This window comes from Apteryx mantelli, chromosome 4 (genome assembly GCF_036417845.1).
Source record: "Apteryx mantelli isolate bAptMan1 chromosome 4, bAptMan1.hap1, whole genome shotgun sequence".
NCBI lineage: Eukaryota > Metazoa > Chordata > Aves > Apterygiformes > Apterygidae > Apteryx > Apteryx mantelli.
In genome coordinates, this window is record NC_089981.1 from 44,956,157 (window position 1) to 44,978,385 (window position 22,229).

General features: G+C 39.0%; 1 protein-coding gene across 14 annotated transcripts in view; it reads left to right on the forward strand.

Moving 5' to 3' along the window:
- The window catches only part of CELF1 (CUGBP Elav-like family member 1), a 64,772-nt gene that overhangs the window by 13,756 nt on the left and 28,787 nt on the right, over window positions 1–22,229 (forward strand). For 11 of the 14 annotated variants that reach the window (XM_067296341.1, XM_067296340.1, XM_067296345.1 and 8 more), the window contains exons 2-3: window positions 3,553–3,593; window positions 20,085–20,272. In XM_067296341.1, coding sequence (XP_067152442.1) covers window positions 20,095–20,272 — 178 coding nt within the window. In that variant the 5' untranslated portion in view covers window positions 3,553–3,593; window positions 20,085–20,094. Of the gene's footprint in view, window positions 1–3,552; window positions 3,594–13,706; window positions 13,752–20,084; window positions 20,273–22,229 lie in introns of those variants that run through there. The other 3 variants (XM_067296353.1, XM_067296344.1, XM_067296343.1) reach the window with 2 other exon arrangements.

A 22,229-nucleotide genomic window follows, 5' to 3' on the forward strand; every position in this document is an offset into this window, starting at 1 on the left:
TCCCAAAATGTCCACTTCTTTTATTCTTCATTCCATTTTTCCTATTGTATCTGTAAGCCAGAGTGGAACAAAACTGTCTTGTGAGTAGTTCAACTGCTTCTTTTACTAGCTATACAGATTGTCTGTTAACCTGTATGCACATTAGTACTTGTGCCTGGAACACTGAAGAAAAGTGTTTGACAGCTTTGTCTTCAAAAATAAAGTGAACAGTCACAGAGACTAGGAGCAGTTGTGCTGCACTGAGCAAGTTGCTTCGGATGCTGAGAGGTCTGGGTGGTATAAAGATTGCAGTGGAAGATGGGAAAGTATAGCCATGTCTTTGAGGTTTTGGCATTGTGGGAGCCTCTGGTTCCTATCAGGTTTCTCATTGCCACCTCTGTTGCCTTGTTGTCTCGTAAGTAACATTTACTGGAAGGTGGTGCACTTTCTGTGGGTTGTGGCCTAAGGTGTGTGGTAACTGAGACTTCACCTGTTTTGTATGGGGCTCCCTGTTCATGGCCTAGCTTGTGCAATGCACTTGCTCCTTCACTCTCTGACTCATCATTATCCCCCTCTTTCACTTGCTCCGGAGAAATGGGTATTTTTATGTTTCCAAGTTTTTAGCATTGGCCATATTGAATTGATACTTATAAGTGTATAAATCTGCAGTGAATCCAGACTTGCACTGATTCATCTGAGAGACTGTTGACTCCAGGATATATATCTGAACTAGAGGTTTGGGGTCTATTGTCACCCTGTTTAATGGTAAATGGTAATCCTGACATCCCACAAATGTTAGTTTCTGGAAAGGCTAATCGGAAATCAGAACTAACTTGTCTAGACAAGTGCTGACTGTCATAGTAATTTCATTGATCAGAATCCATTAAATGATCCAGTAATTTCTTACAGATGCTCCAGGGTATTGGTGGGACTGAAATTTTGCCACTAAGAGAGGAATAGTATCGCTAGATTTGTTTGGCTTATCTCTGTTGTCTGGTATCTACTGGCCAGAGCCACTTGTTTTCCTTACCAGACACACTCCTATTTGTATTGTATTGCATGCCGGAAGTTACAGCTGTTCATTCATCAGTGGCAGTGTATTTTATCACTCTTAAATCTGGTAGGGCTAAGTGATAAGCCTTCATTTTTCCGCCTGGGATTGTCTGGTGGTGTCAGAATTCCTCCCAACTTTGTGCAGAAGAAGTTGGAAGTGGCCTCTCTGCCCAGATGCAATATTTCAGTCAGGGAAGGCAATTACAGGAAAAATTTTCTTTGCGGAAGCTGTGATGAGGTGTCACAGTTCGCACCTTTTGCTTGTTTTGCTGTCCCCAGAAAGAATGTACACCCATGCAGATATGAAAACAGCTCACCATCAGCCTCTAATGCTGGGGCAAATACACAGTTTGCACAAGACCTTTTGCCATGTCCGCTACTACAGAAATTGCTATGCTACACACATTGCTAGCAGCATATCAGCCATATGTTCCCTCATCTGAGGTATCTAAGTCCTGATTTCTTTTGAGATGAAATAGAGTTGTCAGATTCTTTGGCCTTTGGGCCAACTCTGTCTGATGTATAAACTTGCATAAAGTATTCAGTGTATTTATGTTCTGCTTGCAATTAAATAAACCAAATAATTTTGTTTTGAGAAACATTTATGATTTAACAGCATTCTCCCAGGCTCTCTACAGGTGGCTGTCTGATTTGCTGCTTGCTTTTTTAGAGCTTTTATTGAGTTAGATTTTGCCTTTGATTCAGTGAGGTGGATATTTTTCTCAGTGGTATCCACGAATTATGGGTTCGTCTGGCTATGTTAGCTGTACTTTAGTCATCTTTGAAGTTTTTAAATTAATTCTGAAGAGTGTTGTATAGTTACATGTGCTAAGGGAAGATTTTTTTGAAACCTGAAAAAGTTGTTTACCAGTATATTCTTATGCAACATATTGATCTTACAAATGCTTATTTCAGGTTTTACTGAAAGTTGAATATCACAAAAATATACCTCCGCATTTGTAGCAGCTCCACAGGCTTAAATATCTGGCAGAGTTTGGGTTTAAAGGGAAGAAAAAAATAAACATTTGTATTACTTGATGTTTTGAAGCCAGGGCTGTTAGCAGGCTTTTGAGACCGCTTTTCCCCCATAAACAAATACTCTTTAATTAAACTTCAAAAAAGCAAAGGAATGTGGGTGAGGTGGAAGAAGGTGTCCTCAGGTAAAAAATTTGCCTGAATCACTAGTAGGAGCTTCATAACCAAGAGTGTTACTTTAAAACAAAACAGAAAAGTATATAAAGTGTTTTCTGACCAATAATCAGTTTTCTGTAATATTCTAGAAAAGATAAATGAATTCACAATTTTTGAAACACTCATTTCAGATAACTAATTGTTGTGTTTCTTGGGATTCCTGGGTGAATTTTTATTTTCTTTTCCTAACTAGTATTATGAGAAAATTCAGTTGTTTTAGTTTTGTTTAGGCTGCTGTGCTCACTTAAAGGATATAATATTTTATTAGAACAGTTGAACAAATTGGGAACAAATTACGACTGAAAATGACCACAAAATAATGATAAAAAACCTCAAGAGATCTCCCTTTGGAAAAAAGGTCATGAGTACATGTGATAAAGTTGTAGTATACTAGCAGGCAAGTTAGAAAAGGAGAGGGAGCACTTATCCTCGCTTCTCAGAGAATATAGAACAGAGGTTATAAAGAGGCCTGCAAAGCAGGGAAATGTGGGAACTCCAACAGCCTTGCAAAACTCTCTCGTTGCAGATGAACGCAGTTCGTTTGGTTACCTCTAAGTAGGTAAATGGATTAGGATTTTCTGTATAATACTGCTAGACAGCTGTAAATGTAGTCCTGCAAAATTGTGTGCAGAGAAGAAAACCTTTCCAGAAAACCCCCTCAAAGTTTGTATTTAAATATGAAGCCAGCTTGTGTTGTGGGTCATCTACTGAGTCTTCCTGCAAAATAAGAGCCCTGTGTCACTGAATAGTGTTCCCTGTTTATGAGATGCAAGCAGATGTTGCTAGTGCAGAGAGTCTGTATAGTTCCTGACTGGTGATTTGCTTAAGATGTCGAAATAACACTTTTCCTTGTGTTGTTAATCATTTGTGTTTCCTAGTTCAGAGCTTTTTCATACATTTCCATTTATACTATCCTACATTAGACTCACCATCCTCAGGTTTATTGTCATCCTTTACTGCTGCTGCTGTGAAAATAATACGATATGGGAGTTCAGGATTGCGGGTGGTGCTGACAGTAACTCTGCAGGGGGCACAAAAAGCCAAGCAGGTGGCATAAATCCACTCAATATTATTAGGAAACTGCAAGACTTCTTCTTTTCAGTCCTTTCTTTTGCACCTTCCATTTGTTCTCCTTATTTTTAAAATATATAACTTTGTTTTTGAGTCTAGTGAGGGTGGTTACCACCTCATAATGATTTCTGTTACTAGAAATATGCTTTACTTTGACAGTTCTGTACCTTTCACAAGATGAAGTTCATGTTGTCATGATTCCTATTATCTGATTTTTAACTCCAAAGTCCTCAGTGTCTGTTTTTCCTTGTCTTTTAGAGTGAAGACTGGAACTGCTAGAGGGAGGTGCATAGCTGCAGGTATGAACCAATTACAGTTCACATCTTTCAATTGCTTATTGAAGCCTCCTTTCAAAAGTCTAGAGAAAAGCTGTTTTCAGTTTCAGTGATGAAAGCGATCATTTTCCATTGCAGTGAGCAGTGCTCCCTGAACCTTAAGCTCTTAGTGGTTTCCTGCCTTTGTGCTGCTAAAGAGGGTTGGGAGTGTTAACAACTTAGATTGTGAGTACCAAGTAAACAGGCTTTCTGAGCTCCATTCAGGATGTAACAATTTTAGAAAAATAACTAACTACAAAACAGAAATGTTTGCCTTCGCAGTAATTTCTTGAACAGAACAAATCTCAAGTACTCTATAGTACATGAAACCTGAAAGATGAGTATTAGTGGAACAACTTCCTACATGCTGAGACAGATCAGATTATGTGCAACATAATGGAAGCATGGTCTAGGGAGAAAATGCTTGGAGCCAAGTGTGGGTATCTTCTGGTGCAGTTTTGTGAATGCTTGAAGCCCAGTAAGGGTGCAGTTTCACTACATGGCTGAGCCAACCTAATGGCTTGCTGTTTCCCTCTTGCCTTTACTCAGTTCCCAAGTGAGTAGTCCTGCTTCTTTGGCTATGTGTGGCTCTCATGGTGGTTTGACTGCATGGTAAATAAAGTCAGCTTGCTAATCCAGGGAAAAGCTCTTTTGTGATCAACTTATTATATCTCTGGTTTAGCCATTTGGATTGATTTACTGTGTCAGAGGAGCACCAAAGGAAGAGATCAGACTGTCTCATGTAACTATGCTTCTTAAGAGTTTCAGTTTCGTTCTGAGAACGATTAGCCTGTGACTGCTATGTTAAGTAACACTATCCTGCTCAAATGGCAGTGTTTGTTGCTCTTCTGATGAATAACTCTGCTATGGCAGAAATGTTTCAGGCATGCTTTAGTCTGTAGACAAAAGAGGGAAACTCTTTGACAAGGAGTCAGTATAACAGTCATATCACCTCCCAACCCTTGCAGAATGTTCTCAGTAGCTTTACCAGGGCCCTTTAGAGGCGAGGAATGTATGTTTTTATCAATTACAGGAAAGGTAGATTTTTTTTTTTCTATATCACAGTTTTGAAAAGAAAAGTATACTCCATCAGTAAGAGCTTGGAAATATTTGAAATGGTATTCTGCCAAAGATGATGTTTGTTAATACATTTACCTCAGCTTGAAATGGGATATAGAGGTCCGGGATGAAGTGACTGTCCCTTCTCAAGAGATCTGAGAAATAAAGCAGTGACATGATTTTACAAATTCCTCTGAATACTTGAAAGACATTCAGTTATCCTTTTGTACAAGACTGCCTTCTTGTTCATTGCCTTGCTCTGAATTTTCTTCACTGAGCTTAGAGGTCTGTTCATTAGTCAGGCTTCTCATGGCTTAGTCATACTTGTCAATTAATGGTAATGCTGGGAGCTCCCTTATGCTTCATTTTGGCCTCTCTGTAGTTAGTAGCTCAGTGAAGTCATCTGCTACAGAACTTTTCTTAGTTCTTTCTTTTTTGGTAGTTTTTTTTTCTTTTTTTTTTTTTTTGGTAGTACTTCTAATTCCAGGTTGTCTCAGTGTTTTGTTTGCCTTTTGGGAAGACTGTCTATTTAGGTTTACCTGAAAAGAGGAGGCATTGGCATTGATTGCTATGCTTGTGGATATCTCAGGCAGTCAGCGACACTGCAGAAAGCCAGAAGGAAGAGAAAGGATCCGTTCCTTCTGCTTCACTCCCTTAGCAAGGAACGTGCTTGTAAGCTTGGCTGTCTCTGTGTGTAGAGCATAGTTTCCCCTTATTTTGGTACGTTGACTTACTTGTCCTATCCAAGACAGAGAAAGAACCAGGAAGAACTGTGGTGGGGAAAAAAGACATGGGGCAAACTTCTTGCTAATGAAAGTAGTACAAAAGAAGTACTATGGTCAGAGGATAATTATGCATAATTTGATAGCTTATACTAGAGGCCAGTCCTGGTGGCCAGTCTGGCCACTCCTAAGGTGCAGAGTATGGGATACTGATAACAAAACCTGTAGCAAGGAGCCTTTGAGATTAGCTCCATTCCCTACCACCAGCTATAAAATGATTATCTGTGTGTCTCTGCTTATATCCTAGGCAAAGACTTCAGAGGAAATACAGGTCCGAGTGTCCCATGTAGATCCAGTTCAGTAAGATATTCTGGAAATAATTTTTTGAAACCTGGACTAGGGTTCAGAGTGTTCACTGTGGGAGGAGAAGCAGTAAGCATAGTCTTTACAAGGTGAAAAGAACTGCCTGGGGAGAAGGGGTTGTGCAGTCCATTAGCACTCCCAAACAAAGCAGGGTTAAAGAGATTTAGGTTTAAAAATTGTATTTTTTTCCTGGTTTTATAGAGTTCAGTAAATCAAATCAGTGCAGGAAAAAAAGAAGAGACTGTAAACGTGCATTGATTTTTCTTTGAGTATGTATGGATTCATACCTGAAATAAAATGTATTCCCCCCTCCTTTGAGAAAGAAGGGACTAGCTTTTCAAACCAAAGTGTAGGGGTGGGATAGTTAAGGAAGCACGCACCAGAAGGAAAGGGATTCATTTGTCCTTAAATTGGAAAACAACTAGTGAGGGCTGAATTTTGATATTGAGATGAGGCATTTGTTTTCTACTATGGCCAGATCATGTTTGCTAAAGCTTTCATAAATACATTGAGAAGGATTTAATCATGCCGATAACAGAAAGAAAATCAAATTTGTCTTTAAAGGGCAGGATTTCCTGTCTCTGTGTGCTACTCATCAGGGTAGAAAGCTAAAGTTGGAAAGAAAAAAAATCTGACCCCAAGAATGTCTTCATTTTCAAGTGATTTTAATGAACTGGTGATTGATCTCTTTGTATTTGGAAGCACCAGTTTGATCTCTCTTTGAGGGCATTGGTCTCCAGGTATCATGGATGTGGCATAACACATGACTACTTTTGTAGCTGGCTGGTACTCTGCACTTCACCTTTCCTGTTCTTTTGCTGCTCCTTTGGGACTGTACAGAAGTTAGGAAAGAGAGAACAGCAATCCTTGTATTTATGTGCTTTTGTCTCAAAAGGTTATCTCTGTTGAAACAGACTAATCTGTCATTGGACTTACTAATTTTTAAAACTCACAGAAGTCTGCTAATTACAGAACATGGGTCCAGAATCAATTGGTTTGGGTTATTTAACAAAATAATCAAGTATATGATTGCTGAAAATAAGCCACAAAATGGAGTAGTTCCATTGGTGCAATATCCATAATTTCTCCTATTAAGAGAAACATAATCTGTCTTTTCATTAAGACACACCTGTCTTAATGTGAATGCAGAAAGGTGTCCTAATGAAAGAGGATCAAGTCTTTTCTTGAACATATGGTAATGTTGAGTTGCAAAATTTTCTGTATACATCCTGGTGTGAAATGCCACTTACGATGATGAGCCTTTAAATGAACTCAACAGAGATGTATCAGAGTAAAAGTATGATGGAATTCTGCTTTCAGACTGGTACAGAGAGGTAAAACTGAGGAGGAGTTAGCTTTCCTTTGAGACAGAAAATCAACTGACCTTCGAAATAGCACTTATTTTCGTTCCATACTTTCTTGGTAGCTGCTGTCTCTAACCAGACAATTTTTTTGAAATGGAGAGGTTACTCTGAGACTCAGGATTGCTCCTTGAATTCAGAAAGTCCTCACAACTTGCTTACCACACTTTCCCAAAGCAAATTAAACAGTTATTCTTCTCTCAAATATTATTGTTGTATAGTACCTTATGAGCACTGACAATTTTAGGACTGAGGAATTCCTGCCTTCTGTATTTACACTTATCAGATCCACACTCACCCTGTTGATGGTGTTCTGTTGGGGGACGAAAATGCCTTTATACTGTTTAAATGCCTGAAGAATAAAGAGCGCTCTAATGTTCATGTTGTTTTGACTTCCCTGCCTCTCCCTTAGGGTAATGCTGCTGTTTTCCTGAAAGCTCCCTTGGGATGGATCTGTAGGCCTGTTGTATGATGAAGAATAGAAACACTTATCCTTACCTGACACACATCTCTCTTCAAATAAAGTTTGTGCAGATCTGAGCCACTTCCAAAATAAAGTGTTTGATATGGAGATGGAAATGGATATTTAAAGATTTTAGATTTGTCTAGTCAGAAGGAACTTCCGATCTTCCTTGAGAGAAGTTGGTTCTTCCTCAGAATACTTTAAGGCCATTTATAGTTTAGCAAAGTATATGTAAATTTCTTTCGTTAAGATTTTTTTGTTTGTTTGGAGGGACTGTTTTGGATTTTTTTTTTTTCCTCCTTCTGTTGGTGAGTGACGGGATGAGTTGAGGTCTGCCCTGAAGTTGAAACCTGCAGCTGTCTGGTGTTGCATGTGAATTCTCTTCAGGTAACATGCAAAGCAAAGTTTTCATTAGGATAAAATGAAATAAGTAAGAAGTGGTGAAATGGTGACTGAATTTTTATCATAGTATACGGTTAACTGGTTCAGTTTTGTATCTGATACTGTTAGTAGAAATAATTTGAGACTGAAGGTCTCCTTCTCAAAACAGCTTACATGGCTATTCTGATGGCTGCAAAGGACAATGAAACTTGAAACTTGTTGCTTTCAGTTTAGTCCTAAAGGTTTCTTCGAACCTCAGGGGAGAAAAAAAACTTTCTAACATACTTTTAAAAGATTTTTTTTTAAGATGTCTGACTGCTATTCTAAGACACATCAGAAAGAAGACATTTTTAAATTATTTAATAGTATGAAGTTTGTTCCTTTGAGGTAGGGTTACATGTTACATTTCTTATGTAAAAAATCAACTCTATGACCCGTTCTTATTTTAAAATTTATACACAGGCACAAGGTATGCTGCTTTTACAAAACTTGATCAAAGACATTTTGACTCACTGTAGTTCTCGTGTGGGGTAATACAGCATGCTTTATATGTGCAATTGTGCTTGAATTGTATAGCTCAGTCTTTAGTCTCCCTTGGGTCAGATATGCAACTACACGGCAAGTCTCCGTGTAACTGGCTTGTGGCAGGCTTGCTTTGACGAGGAACAGGAGCTGTTCAGACCTCTGCAGCACCCGGCTGGTTTGGAGCTCCTGAGTAGAGGAATAGCTTTTAACTGTGTTTTTGGGGCACTCGACTAGCACAGTTCCTAGGTGATCTTTTAAAAAGCTCTCTTGCAAATATTGCAGAGATGACTAAATGTTTGTTTTACAGTGCATCTTTTTGACTAAGTACAGACCTGCCGATTCTTATAACACAGGAAAAAGTAGAAAAATACAGGCCTATTTGAAGCTAGATTTCTAGGTCTTGTATTGGTATTTCTAAAGTAAAATAGTTGAAGGAGGTCTAAATTATACAGTTGCAGAGAAGTGCCTACTGGGTTGTTTCTTAGACAAAAAGTCACCTTCCAAATACTTAAAGGTGAATTATTGACAATCAGTAGTGATTTCTTCAAATCTTGAAAAAAGATTTTTATAAGCTCAGACATATCATTTGGGGAGAGGAAAGGGAACAAAGGTGGTGCAAATGAAACCTTGCCTCTGCTTTTGGGGCCTGATAGTGTTTGCAAGCATCACTATTTTGATTCTTTCCCACTGAAGATTAAAAGCTGGTGTCCAAGTGTTGTTTACCATCCATACTGTGTATCACAGGCTGAATTCAGTTAAAAAAAGATGGAAAATACCTCCTATTGCCATGAATGTTCCATCCTGTGTCTCTCTCTTCACAGGACAGAGATGCATGTTCTCGCTTTCTGTACTCTGCCCATATCTTTATTTTCTTTCCTCTCATTTCTTGCCTTGTCTCATGTTCTGTGTCATATTGCTGCCTTTGTTTCCTCTTACTATTGCTGTGACCAAGCCACATTTTCTACTGCTTCAAGAATTTTTCTGTCTAGAGTGCCAAAGTATCTACACATCTTTCACATGTCTCCTAGGAACTTAAGCTTCACCTTCTTTTCCCAAAGTGATTTCCTCTGCATAGTTTCCTTTCCATAGTTTGTCTCTGCAAGATACAAGCGTCTTTGTATTTGAGCACTAGAATAATAAAAACTCAGAATATCTCCCAAGCTGTCTGGTAGAATTTTGGCAGGTGGTTTAAAAGAGAGGGGGGAAAAAAAAGACAGATGGCATTTTTTTAAATCTGAATTTGTCTGTTGCTCATCTTCCAGCAAAGCTTAAATAACAAATTTTATGTCTGTTTACAAAAAAAAAAAAAAAAAAGCTTTACAGACGAGGATAAAAGGATTGAATCTTTTGCAGTTTTAATGTCTGCATTTTTTCTTAGACGAAAATCAGCAGGGATAGGAGGACACCTATAAGCTTCTGCTTTAAAAGCAGTTTTCCTGGGATTCGTATGTCAATGCATCTTCCTTGTATCAATTATTAATTGTCAACTCATAGACAAGAAGTAATCATCACGTTTATCCCTTTTGGTGAGACACTTCACAAAGTTAGTTATTCTAGTGAGCCTGCATTAAGGCTTGTTATCTGTTCCACAAATAGAGACGTTAATAGGTTTTCATGCATCAGTTGCTCCAGATTCATGATTTGCCCTTTTGGCAATTTGTTCATCTGCTCATATGCTTCATCTCTGCCTTTATTACAAGTCCTTCTCAGATTAGTCTTTGCTGTCTTCTGTGCATCATGGCAAATTTTGCTGGGTTTTGGGTGTGTGTGTGGTTTTTTTTTTTTTTTTTTAATTCACTACTGCTATTAAGAATCAGCTGGTAAAGAGATCTTTTCTCCCCACCCTCTTCCACCAGTCTGCAAAAAATGAGGAAACGTGCTAGATAAAATCAATAAACAAAATTTAGCTGGGAAAGACGGAAATCTAATATACATTTAGATCACTGCTCTGAAGGCCATAATTGGGAGCTTTAATTAAAAAATTGAAGTCTAAAACTGGTGAAAGAAGATGTCTTGCACTATAAGGGAAAGAAAACAATCCAGGTACCTCCGTTGTAGAGCTTTATAAAGATTAACAGAAGTGTTTAAAGTATCATTGGGAGACAAGTATGAGAAGGAAGTGACTAACACCAAAGAAAGGAAAGTATTTTAATTTGAAGATTTTACTGGCCAGGATGTCTGTTCCATTTATTTCACTGTGCTGATGTTGTGGACTCTTACCCTGAGAAGAGGAGCTACAGGGTGGGCAGCTAATATAGCTGCCTTTGGAAAATGCAGGTAAATACTAAGCAAAGCTGTCTGTTCTGTAAATGGCACCATTAGGGACTGTGATGTTTGAGGTTCTTTCAAGCTTCTACCTTTGTCTGAAGGAGGAATTCAGTAGTTACAGATTGCGGAAATAGTTGTATACTTCAAAACAAGGTCGAAAGATTTTAATAATCTCAAACCAGTGAGCTGTGGAGGCTATCGGCTTGCCTGCTTTTTGTTGCTGTAGGGTAAAGAGGAATGTGTGGTCACAGACAGATATTTGAGGCCTTGGGCAGGGAGACGGTTTCATCACCCCCACCCGCACCCCCCCATTCCTGTGCAAGTCTTTGCAGCTTTGTAGCTTCATCATTGAAGTTGCGTGCACAGCTGCAGCAGGTCAAGTGCAGGGTTCGCAGCCGTATGCTGCTCTGTTAACTGACGGCTACGTGCTAGAAAAGTCAAAGTCAGCGCGGTATCGTGCAGCTGTTGTGCCCTAGAGAAGCAGGTCATTGTTTGCAGAGCCGTGGGTCACTCGCGCTGCAGGCTTCTGCTGCCCACGCCGCCACCACTTCTCACAGAGTAGATTCACTGCACGCTTTGTTTCCCCCCTTGGGAAAGCAGCTGAAGAGGCAGTGCCTCAGAGGGAGATGAGCGGAAAACTGGAGAAGTTTGGGGCCACAGTCTGAAATCTGTGAATTTCGTTTATCTGCTATAAGAGGGTCTGAAGACTGATGATTCAGCTTTTATAAGCATTTGTTAGGCATCCTGTTACTAGCAGTTACTGGCAGAACAGGACCTAGTTGTAGTTTTTTGGCTTTTCACATCTGAACAAGTGGTGTAATCTGTTTCCTAGTAGATTAGTTCTCGTGTTGCAGAGCTACTGTCTCTGCTTTGGTATAAGCTGGCCTCAAGAGTTAGCCAGGTATTGAGTAAACTGCAGGTTGAATTTATTCCTCAGTAATATGATGGCAACATCGAAAGCACCTGCAAGGCGTTTTAGGAGGAGGGGAAAATTTGTGTACTGGTTGCTGTCTGTGCTGTAACATTTCCTGAAGCCCAAAGGTGAGACCCCCCCCATCCCCCCACACACACTTATTACCAGTAATATTGTCAGTTGCTTTAGTAACAGAGTGTTTTTAATTAGCATTTTTGCAGTATGTGTATAGTTTGGTTCTTGAGTGGTTTTGATAGGACATATCTTCTCAGTTTCTATAGTGATTCTTGCCCTCCCTTTCTCCCAGCACAAATGCATAGGCGTACTCCTCTGGCACATTCCAGACTTTCCTAGATTCACAGAGGGTAATATTCAGTACTGTTTGCTGTCATCCTTTTGCTACAAAATCCTTTCACCCAATCTCCAACCAAACTGACCCAGTAATCTCTCAGCCTCTCTGTTTTCGGTTCAGGAGAGCCCAGTCTGTTGTGGTTTGTCTGGTAACCTCTGATGGTCTCTTCCAAGTACTTGTCCAGACTGCCCTTGCCCTCATGTAAGCTTATTGCATCTACAGTGTCCTTCAACAAGGAGTTCCAAAAATGTGCAACCCTTTGCATGAAAAGCCATCTCCTTTCCTCCTCTCAGAGGAGGAATCCTGCAATATCAGCCATTAAGGTTTTGCTTTCATAGCTCTTATTAGAAAAGCTTGCTTGGAGATGTCAGCTACGTGAGAAAGTAATATACACACACAGCCTATTACAGTTGATACATGCATTCACCTTATTGCCTGTAGTTCAAAGTAACAGTAAGAGCAGCATCTAGACATGCCACTCAAGTAAACATGTAGCAGTCCGTGCAGAACTGTTTGGCATCACATTGATATTTGGATAACATTGTAGATAAAAATCTTTGTTACCTGTTTGTGCTGTTACATTAAGGTCAAGGAGGGTGCATCAGAGCATTAGTTGATTCATGGACTTTACTGTGTGTACTTCCAGTAAAATGGTGATTTAAAAAGCCACTAGACTGTCTAAAACCACGGTGTTCTAGATTACTTCATTGATGCCTCTCTGACGTGCCTGTACACTAATGTACACAGCATGGCGAATGAACAGGGGGAATTAGATGTCTCTGTGCAGCTGCACAGCACGGTTTGGTTTTGTATCTTGGTTCTGGTTATGCCTTAGAGAAATGAATGTTAATAATTATAGATTAGTCTGTGTTTTAAAGATGAGGTTACTCAAGTTCCTTCCTAATGTTAGCTAGAAGGTGGTAGTTCTTATGCCCAGTATTTTGATGCATGTAACCCATGCGTTATTAAAAAGCATAATTGAGATTTTATATATACGTGTAGTAAATACAAGTAGAAGAATATATCCCTGTAAACATACAGTTGTGCTAAAATCCTGTCAAACTTTGGCAGGATTACAGAATTCACTGCCACTAAATATCTATTTTATCTATACATTCAAAAAGAAGTATTCCCTCTTACCAGCTTTAAATTTGTCTTTGTCAGTCTCTTCTTTAGTCATATGAACTTAGGAAAGTATAACTGCTTTAAGAATTGTGTGGCAGGTGTGGTTTTTTTGGTTTTTTGTTTTTTTAAGTGAATCAGATGTAGCAATAAGAAGATGGGAAGAGTGGAAGAAGCAGAACTTTTAAAAGAAGCATGTGTATTTAAGGAGGCCCATAGCTGATTTAAAAAAATACACATATATATGTATGTCTTTCTGTCTGTCTTCTTATAAACTCCACCATTCACCCTTCACTAGGACAGTGAATTTGTTCACATATCAATGCAAAAAATTATTTTATGGCCTTCCCCAGCAAGACAACCTAATTCCATCATTTTAGAAAATAGATTTTTGTATACTTTATTTTGAATTATTTGTCTTTACTATCACAGAAAAGTGTAAGGTTAGCCATCGTTTTATTTTTTTTTCCTTTCAGAGGAAACATCTTCCTGTAAGCGAGAGCAATAGGTGACTTTTGCTGCTTCATCTGGGGGTTCATCAGCCAGACAAAAGTTCCACTTCAGAATTCATTGCTTTTGAGCTTTCACAGCACTAATTGGAGTAGGAGCTACAGGTAAATAGTGACCTTTATTCCACACCTGGACGCAAACCAGATCAGATCTCCTGATCAAGAATTTATTTCACTACCTGAAGTAATTATTTTTTCCAGTTATACTTTGAGAAAGAAAAAAGTTTATATTACAAGCTATTTTTAGACTAAAATTTACCTACTTAATATGTGAAAATCCAGCTAGAAGATCTGGAAAGTAAGGAGGAATTAAATGCTCTCAGTTATACAGATAACAAAGCATTGCAGAACTTTGCTATTTCTGACAAAAGCAAATGCCATGTCCTTCTGTGCTTTTCTCCACTTAGCAACTTCATCAAATAGTTTATGTGAATTAAAATGTTTTTTAGTTATTTGAATCTGAATTACAGTCAGCCCAAAGCTTCTTGTATTTTGATGGCTAATTCAACATTTTCAGTGTTTCAAAGATTTGTGTGTTCACAGTGTATAACTATTGCAGAGATTGGCAGAGTAAGAAACTGAGTTTTGGCAGCAAGGTAAGGGGCTTTTTGTACACAGTGAGGCGTGGGGAGACAGTTTGGGTTTCAACATAGGCAGAAAACATTCTGTCAACATGTTTATATGATCAACAGGGAAACAATAAAGAATTGACAAGTAGTTACTCTATTCCGATGCATGTAACCTAGGGGTTATCTGTTTAAAAACAAAACTGCAATTCAGCAACACTGTGGGGATCTGGATATGCACAGATAATACAAGGGGAAGTTTATTCTAGGACCTGTCTCCTTCAAAGCTCCACTGACTCTGATTTACCCATAGCCTGCATCCTTTCCCATAACTGCCTCTCACCACCCTGCTCCTTCAGCTTCAGAATTATATATGTTATTTGAGGTTCAGATTATATAAAGTGGAAGCTGACATTATCTGTAACTTTCAGAGTTAATTGTCTGTGTCTAAATGAACATGGTACGGCTTACCTTTAGGGAACAGAAGTACTATGCAGGATGGAATGTGGGAGGTGTGGGGTGGGTTTGTTTTTTAAGGTTTTTATGCCCCAAAATATGATATAGTTCTAAAAATGTATAAATAAATGCTGACATTTTTGCAATGCATATCCTACAGTATGAGGAGTGTATGTAGCAGTATATTCTGCAGCATAATCTGGGGCTTCAGAATTATAGAAAAATGAGACTTAGTCTGCACTGTGTAGAAGTTTTAATGTTCTTATTGTCATGTTAGGACCACATTTAAATGTGTAGCTGCAGTTCATAGAGCTCAGAATTTCAGACATTGTTTCTATTATCCTTTGAACAGAAATAGTCAAAGAAAGGATCTGGAAGCCAGCAGGAATTTGACATCCGAGCAAAAAATAAGTGTGTCTAGCTCTCTTATTTTTGTTTCTTTCTTTGTGAGCAATAGCTAGGATGGCTGTTCCATCTTTTATAATTCCAAAACAACACAACTTCCTCATTTAATTCCTTCAATTTCTACACAGCAGTGAAATACCATCTTTTCCCACTCCTACAGATATTTTTACAAGCAAAGTCTGTAAGTCTTTTAGTCTCACATAACTTGATGCCTTCACCTAAATAATCTGAAAACAAGTGTTTTGTATACTAGTGTTTTGTCACTGAACTTTGCCATCATTATTCCAGAAATATGGTGCCCTGAGGCATAGAGTCAGAGCAAGCATACCTTCACACATCTATCCACCATTCATTCTAATATCAGTTCTTCCTTCCTCCAAGTTGTACATAACAGCATGTGAAATATTTTTGGCACCTGTTCATTAAATGCAGTGAGCACATCACATGAGAAATGAGAGCATTTGTAACAAGAATTAGAAATTATTATGTAGCTGGATAATCACACAAAACTAATGTTTTAATTATTAGCAAGGCCAGTAGACAGGTTTAGACATGGAGAATAATAGCAAGCCAGTGAAAGATTCTGGAATTTTTCTGCTTGTTGCATTTTTGTGTTAATTTAAAAAATGAGTATGTCTTCCACTTTGGGACCAGAGGGTTAAGGGAAGGGATGGGATAGGAGCAAATCAGAATGATTTAGTGAATTTTTTCTGATAACTAATCAATCTCAGTAACCTCTTTAAAACACATTTTCTAGAGTATCTGTTGCCAGCATCATCTTTAATTGAACCTGCAATGAGCATGGCTGCTGGGGGTTTTTACTGACTGCTTAAAAAAGCTAAAGATGGCAGGAGGTGTTCTGTTATCTCTTCATTGGTAAGACTGGAATTTACAGTGCTGGGCTATAGAATTATATAAACAGTGGACAGAACCCCATTGCATCTTCTCTTGTTTCAGCCAAATAAATCCAAAGTGTTTCCCCTCATGGGTTCATTTTGAAGAAATCTGTAAAGCGGGCTCCAGGCTAGATTTGGCATTTGAATATGAACAGTTTTATAAAGTATGGCATTTTTCAAGTAGGAAACCAGTAAGACATGTCTGAAGATAGACACAAACTTGCATCCTAAAAACTAATAAATTGACCTATGTTCCACAGTGCCTGTTTGTGTGCTCTGAGCAGGGGTGCATAGTAGCTGGCTTACACCTTTTTCATTAAAGAATAAGCTTTCTTGCATTTACCACATAGTAAGAGCATGCATGAAGTAGTTCTTGTTGGACATCTGGTATATGATAAATTCATATCCTCCCTTATTTTGCAGTAACTTGCTTATGTCTCTGTATTATGAGACCTAATTCCTTTTATATGTCTGTCTGTAGGCAGAAGATGGGAAATGCTCTTTTTCCAGAGGTTGAAAATGGTTGTTTATGTAAGAATAACTCCTGTGCTGCATCTGTGCAGTCATAAAGAAAGCTGTCTGTACTGGCCAGTCTAGATAACTACAGGTACATGCTGCAGTCACTCACAGGCAAGGAAGGTGATGACAGCTGTCCATCTAGCGTATTCCTGGATGCACTAAGAGAATTTATTAGTTGGCTGTATTGCATGTATACTTAGGGCTTATCTGGATTCATGCTGGACTTGAACTAATCATCCCTCCTGGAGAGCTCAGACACACCCAACTGGCTCTGCAGCACTAACTCTCTGCAATCAAATGTTTCTGCATCTCTCTGCATTCAGTGTTAACTAGGTTATCTCCCCAGTAGTTTGGTGACTGAAGACTTAGCGGTAGGTCTCTATTAGGCATATAAATACTACACCTCACAGTCCTTCAATCAACCCATGTTATTCCTGTTTTAATGATGAAGAAGCTGAGGTGTTATGATCACTGTTTTCAAAGAATGTACAACAGTTTTCAGCAAATCACTGCCAGGAACAGGATAAAAACCAAGGGTACTGTAACCACTAGACCTGTATTTTAATTTTCTTCATCTATAGGGTCTGTGTGTGTCTGGATATGTAGATGCATGATGGCAAAATATTGTTTCCAGAAAAATGTATGTTTTGCCCCTCTAAAGAGAAGTAGTACCTGACGTTCTGTGGTAGTTAAGGAGATTTTGAGTGATCAAATCTCCTTAGCTTTGATTTTTTGGACAGGTTCAGAGAAGCCTTTGGTTGGCGTTTTTCTCTTTCTAAAAGTTGGTAGAGATCCAAAAATAGTGTACAGGATGAAAAGAGTGAGATCAGTGTTTATGATAAAGAACTTCTAGACTTGTGCTCACCCTGTGAGTTGTCCACCTTAATACTGGTTGCATGGGCCTGTCTCTCTGAACCTCAAGGCCTTGGGCTGCCACTTTGGGAGGTAAGGAGTTAGCTGTGGATGGAAAGGCTGGAGTTTGTATTCTTTCTGCTCTATCACCCATTGCTATCTTCATGGATCTGACACTCTGTTTATCTGACAGTGCACTCGGTACTGCTTCGCCAGGGAAAATTACACAAAACAAGCCCAGTGCATCAGCATTTTCATTGTGTATTGAGCTGAGCCTCCCTTCACATGGTCACATCCCCTTTTTAATCTGGGATTCCATGTCCCTTTCCCAGTCCAGCCTGTTTCTGTGGTGTCTATTGCTGGTCTCCCTGAGCTTCTGTCTCTGTGATTTGAGTGTTTTTTGCGTGGCTGAGTGTTAAGACCTGCAGGACTTTTGGAAGTGGCGTTGTTTGGGGTTTAGGCAATACACTTGATTTAGGGTTAGCGGTTTGTGACAGACTGAGGTGATGGCTGCGTTCAAGTTGGATTTCCTTCCAGAGATGATGGTGGACCATTGCTCCTTGAATGCTAGCCCTGTGTAAGTATTTTCTGTCTTCATATCTAATTTTATAATTACGTTGACAGTTGGAACTGCTGCCTCTGAAGCCTTTACTGTCTGATGAATTTCCCTTGAAGGGGGAAAAGAAAGGAGCAGGAGAGCTTGCAGTGTGTTTTCTTGAAGAAATCTGAGTGGGTGTTGATAGCTGATGTTGGTTTCTGGACAGGGCAGAAAAAAATATTGTTCTGTCAGTTAATTTTTGGGTGGAGGCCTATGGGGGATAAAGCTATCTGTCAGGACTGTTTACAATATGCTACAGGTGCTCGTGCCATGAAATTGGTGGTTGAAATCCATTGTTGGGAGAACAGTTCCAGTTCTTCCCTATTGATGGCTTTTAATCCAGAATAAAAACATTATAGTCGGGAATAAAAGATTCCTTGAAATACTACTGGGGCCATGTTAAAAGTCACTCAGTTAACAGGAGCCACACTACACTCTCGAAGCTACACATGGGAAAGAAAGTAGTGCTGTAAATTACTGCTGGAGGAGGGTAAATGATTTCCAGTTGCTCACCATCAGAATGAAAAAGCCTGTCATTTACCTCTTTGTAAAAGGTGGTGTTTGCTTTGATGTTTGGGGTGGTGTTGGCCCCTTCCTGAGGGGGAAGGTCAGGAGGAGGAAGTGATTGGTGATGATTCCCTTCCTTTCTAGTAAGAAGCCTTGTGCTTTCTTAGGTCTGTTTGTAGAGGTTAAAATTATGATTTCTTTCTGGCACCAGTGTTTCCTCAGACTCTGGACAGCAACATGGTGAGGGGCAGGGGACAGACATTCCACATATACCAGTAAGCGAAATTTTGACAAAAATTGACAGAAATTAATGATTTTTAAATTACCTGGTTTGGGGAATTTTTAATACCAGGGAAGAATATGATTGCAGGTGGGCAAGGGGAGGAGCACTGTTTCCCATAATCTGCAGTTAATAAGCCATTCAATAAAAATCTTTGAAGATAAACAGCAAAGGGAGAGAGAACTGACTAGTCTGGAAGAAGGCTGCTTGTATCCTTTAACAAAGAGTTTGGGGAGGGGGGCAAATCATTCCATAGTTATTACTCCCCTCCATGTCCTTTCTAGATTATACAGGGACTGTCAGCAGTTTTATCGAACCAATCGGTATAGCTGCAGTAGGATGTCATTGCAGACAGTCTGTCACAAAGGCTGGTCCTGTGGAATATCAGGCTTTGGCTACTGATAACAAGACTTCACATTGCGCTTGGCAAACAACAAGGAGTCAGTACAGACAGCAGTGTATGGCTGACAGCTTGTTATGTAGAGTATAACATAGCCAGCTTTGTTAAGAGGCTGTAAATTGTTGATGTTACTCAATGTAATGCCTTGAAGCCTATTGAAGGTCTCCATGCTCGAAACTTCAGTGTTGCTGTAGTCTTAAGAAATAACTCTTCTTCTCTGTTAGCACTCTACTGTTACTCAACCTGATCCGCTCTGTGATTAAATAGATTGTCCAAGCCCAACCTGTTCAGGTTCTGCCATAAACTGAGCCTGTTTTTTTGCAAAATACTGTGCTGTAAACCTTTCATGGGACTTCTCATCTCTTCAGTTGTGCTCTTTTCTCTGTTTAAAGATGGATCTTCACCCTGGGGAACAGTTGCAGATAGTCACATTTAAACAGAAAATAATTTTTATCCTCTCATTTTTCACTGTATTAATACTGCTTATTAATGACTTCAGTATTCTGCAAGAAGACTGAGTTCAGGCTCCTTTCTGTTCTGGTTTCTTCATCTGTAAAATTTCAGAGTTGAACTCATGGTATTTTTCAGTCATCTCAACAGATTTATGTCCTGAATCCTAAATGTTGACTATATTCTAAGAGCAAACATTAGGAGAGGTTTAGCTGCGTAGGGAGCATTTGGTTTCCAAGTACACAACCGATGAGTGTGAATGATGTTTCTGAATATTTTCTGATATGCGGGACTGTGAAGGTGCAAGAGTCTCTTTTCATATATATATGTGTGTGTGTATATATATGTATGTATATATATATATATGTGCACACACACATATATAAAAAATGAATATATATATATATATAAATAAAAAATAATCTCACTATAAACATGCTTGTAGCTGCAATAGCATGTAGAATCTGTGGAAAGATAATATAATAGAAATTCCTTGTTGTTTTTCCTAGCTCAAAGAAAATGAATGGCACACTGGATCACCCAGATCAACCAGATCTAGATGCTATCAAAATGTTTGTGGGTCAGGTCCCACGGAGCTGGTGTGAGAAGGATCTAAGAGAACTCTTTGAACAGTATGGTGCTGTCTATGAAATCAATGTCTTGCGGGACAGGAGTCAAAACCCTCCTCAAAGCAAAGGTGAGAATTTCTGATGTGAGACTTGAGGTCTCAGCTGCTTTCGCACAATTACATTCTTCCTTGTTTGTTTATTCACCCATCCCTTTCTCTTGGAGCTCTGTGCACCCAAGTGTGCATGCAAGCCCAGGCTTTATATTCTTTAACTGTTTGTGTCTAAATATAGTTGTCCTTGGACTGTGACCCAATTGTTAAACTGAGCTGAGGAAAACCAGACTTTTGGGGAGACCAGAAGTAATGGCAGTGCTTGAAGAGTGCAGGTTATAAATGCGAAGAGGAACATCTTATGAACATTGTTTTGATTCAGAGCATCATTGTGATGCTGTGGCATGCTACAATGTTACTGAAATGTCATATTTTAGATAAGATATGAAAAGGTCTTAGACATTTCTGTCCATGGAATATTTTAAGAGAATGCTAATCCAATATCCTGACTAAATTCTATACCTGGTTTTGCAGTTCAGTAATATGCAGTATTTTATTTCCTGTGAAACTAGGTTAGCTTGGGTACTACCAAGTAATTGTTGAGTTTACCTGGGGAAGCTGACGCATTGCAGAGGCAATGAGCTGCCTTAAAATGACAGATGAAAGAACTTTGTCAAAAAGTGGCTGAATGCATCTGGGAAAAGACTGATGTAGTCTTATTCTTTTAGTTCATATATTATACCTATATTTTCCTCAGGTATTTATAATGTGACTCGTGAGAAGGGGGATTTATTGTGAGATGTTACTTGAGTTCACAGCTGATTAGCACATCCATTTTTGTTTGTTTTGTTTTTTGTTTTTCCTTTAAGGTAGAATGTGAGTGTGAGGAAAATCTTGACTGATATAGATTAATCATTAGTTATTAGCGAATAATTGCTACTGATCAGTGTCAGAAAATGCCATTATCTTAGACTTTGAAGCTAAAATAAACAGCAAACAAGGAGCAATGAGGTTTTGAAGCTCATGCCTAGGCTCTAGAGTATATACTGGTTTAAAATTAGTAAAGCAGATTACATTGACCCATACTTCAGCCTGCACTCTGACTAACACCTTCCTGACCAAGTCCCTAAGACTTATTAAATGGATGAATGAAGAGAGTTTAACCAAGGGAATTTGGAAATTTCCCACTGGAATGGAAATGGTGATGGATGGGGCCTTAGTTACAAATACTGTTACGTGTACTGTCCAGCTTCTATGAAGAGAGAGGGAGGAAGTAATTGGGATTTGAGAGAACATGCCCTCTGCTGACTTGCAGTTCTGCACTGGCACTTAGACTTGAGAAAGCAGCATAGACCAGAAGAAAATGTTCTTTTCTTCAGCTTGTGAGCAGCAACGAAGAGTTCAAGGTTGGGGCCTGCTTGTGTACATCATGACTGTATTAACTGTACCTGCTTTTGGAGACAAGTGGTTTATAATGAACCAAGAATTTTCAGTCAGGTGCCATCCTTATTTTCAAAATAACTCATTTGAGAATTGCTGGAGTGCAACCACTTTGCATATCAAAGACCATCTAGAGGAGACCAGATGCTGTTTCCAGGATTCAGGCCAAAGGCTACATGTTACTGACTGAAAGTAGGAAAAAAATAATACTGACCGGTATGTGCTGGTTGTCATTACTGGCTGGGCAATTTAACCGTCTGTATGAAAAAAAAAAAAGTTTCATTTTCAATTTACTAAGAGATAACATATTAGTTGGCCAGATATTTAGGCAAGGGATTTGAACCATCATACAGGGCAGCAAAATACTGTTCTTATTTATAGAAGAGATGACAGCCTTAGCCAAGAATTGTTTGGCAGATACATCATTAAAACATACAGTCATTTAGATACATTTGTGGTGTTGGGTCAGGTCTGAATAAATTCTATTTTATTACTTATTTCACCAGGAATCTTTTTGTAAATGGTCACAATCAGTAATTCCTACCTATTTACATGTCTGCCCTCTCTTGCCTGTCAGGTATTTTGCATGAAAAGG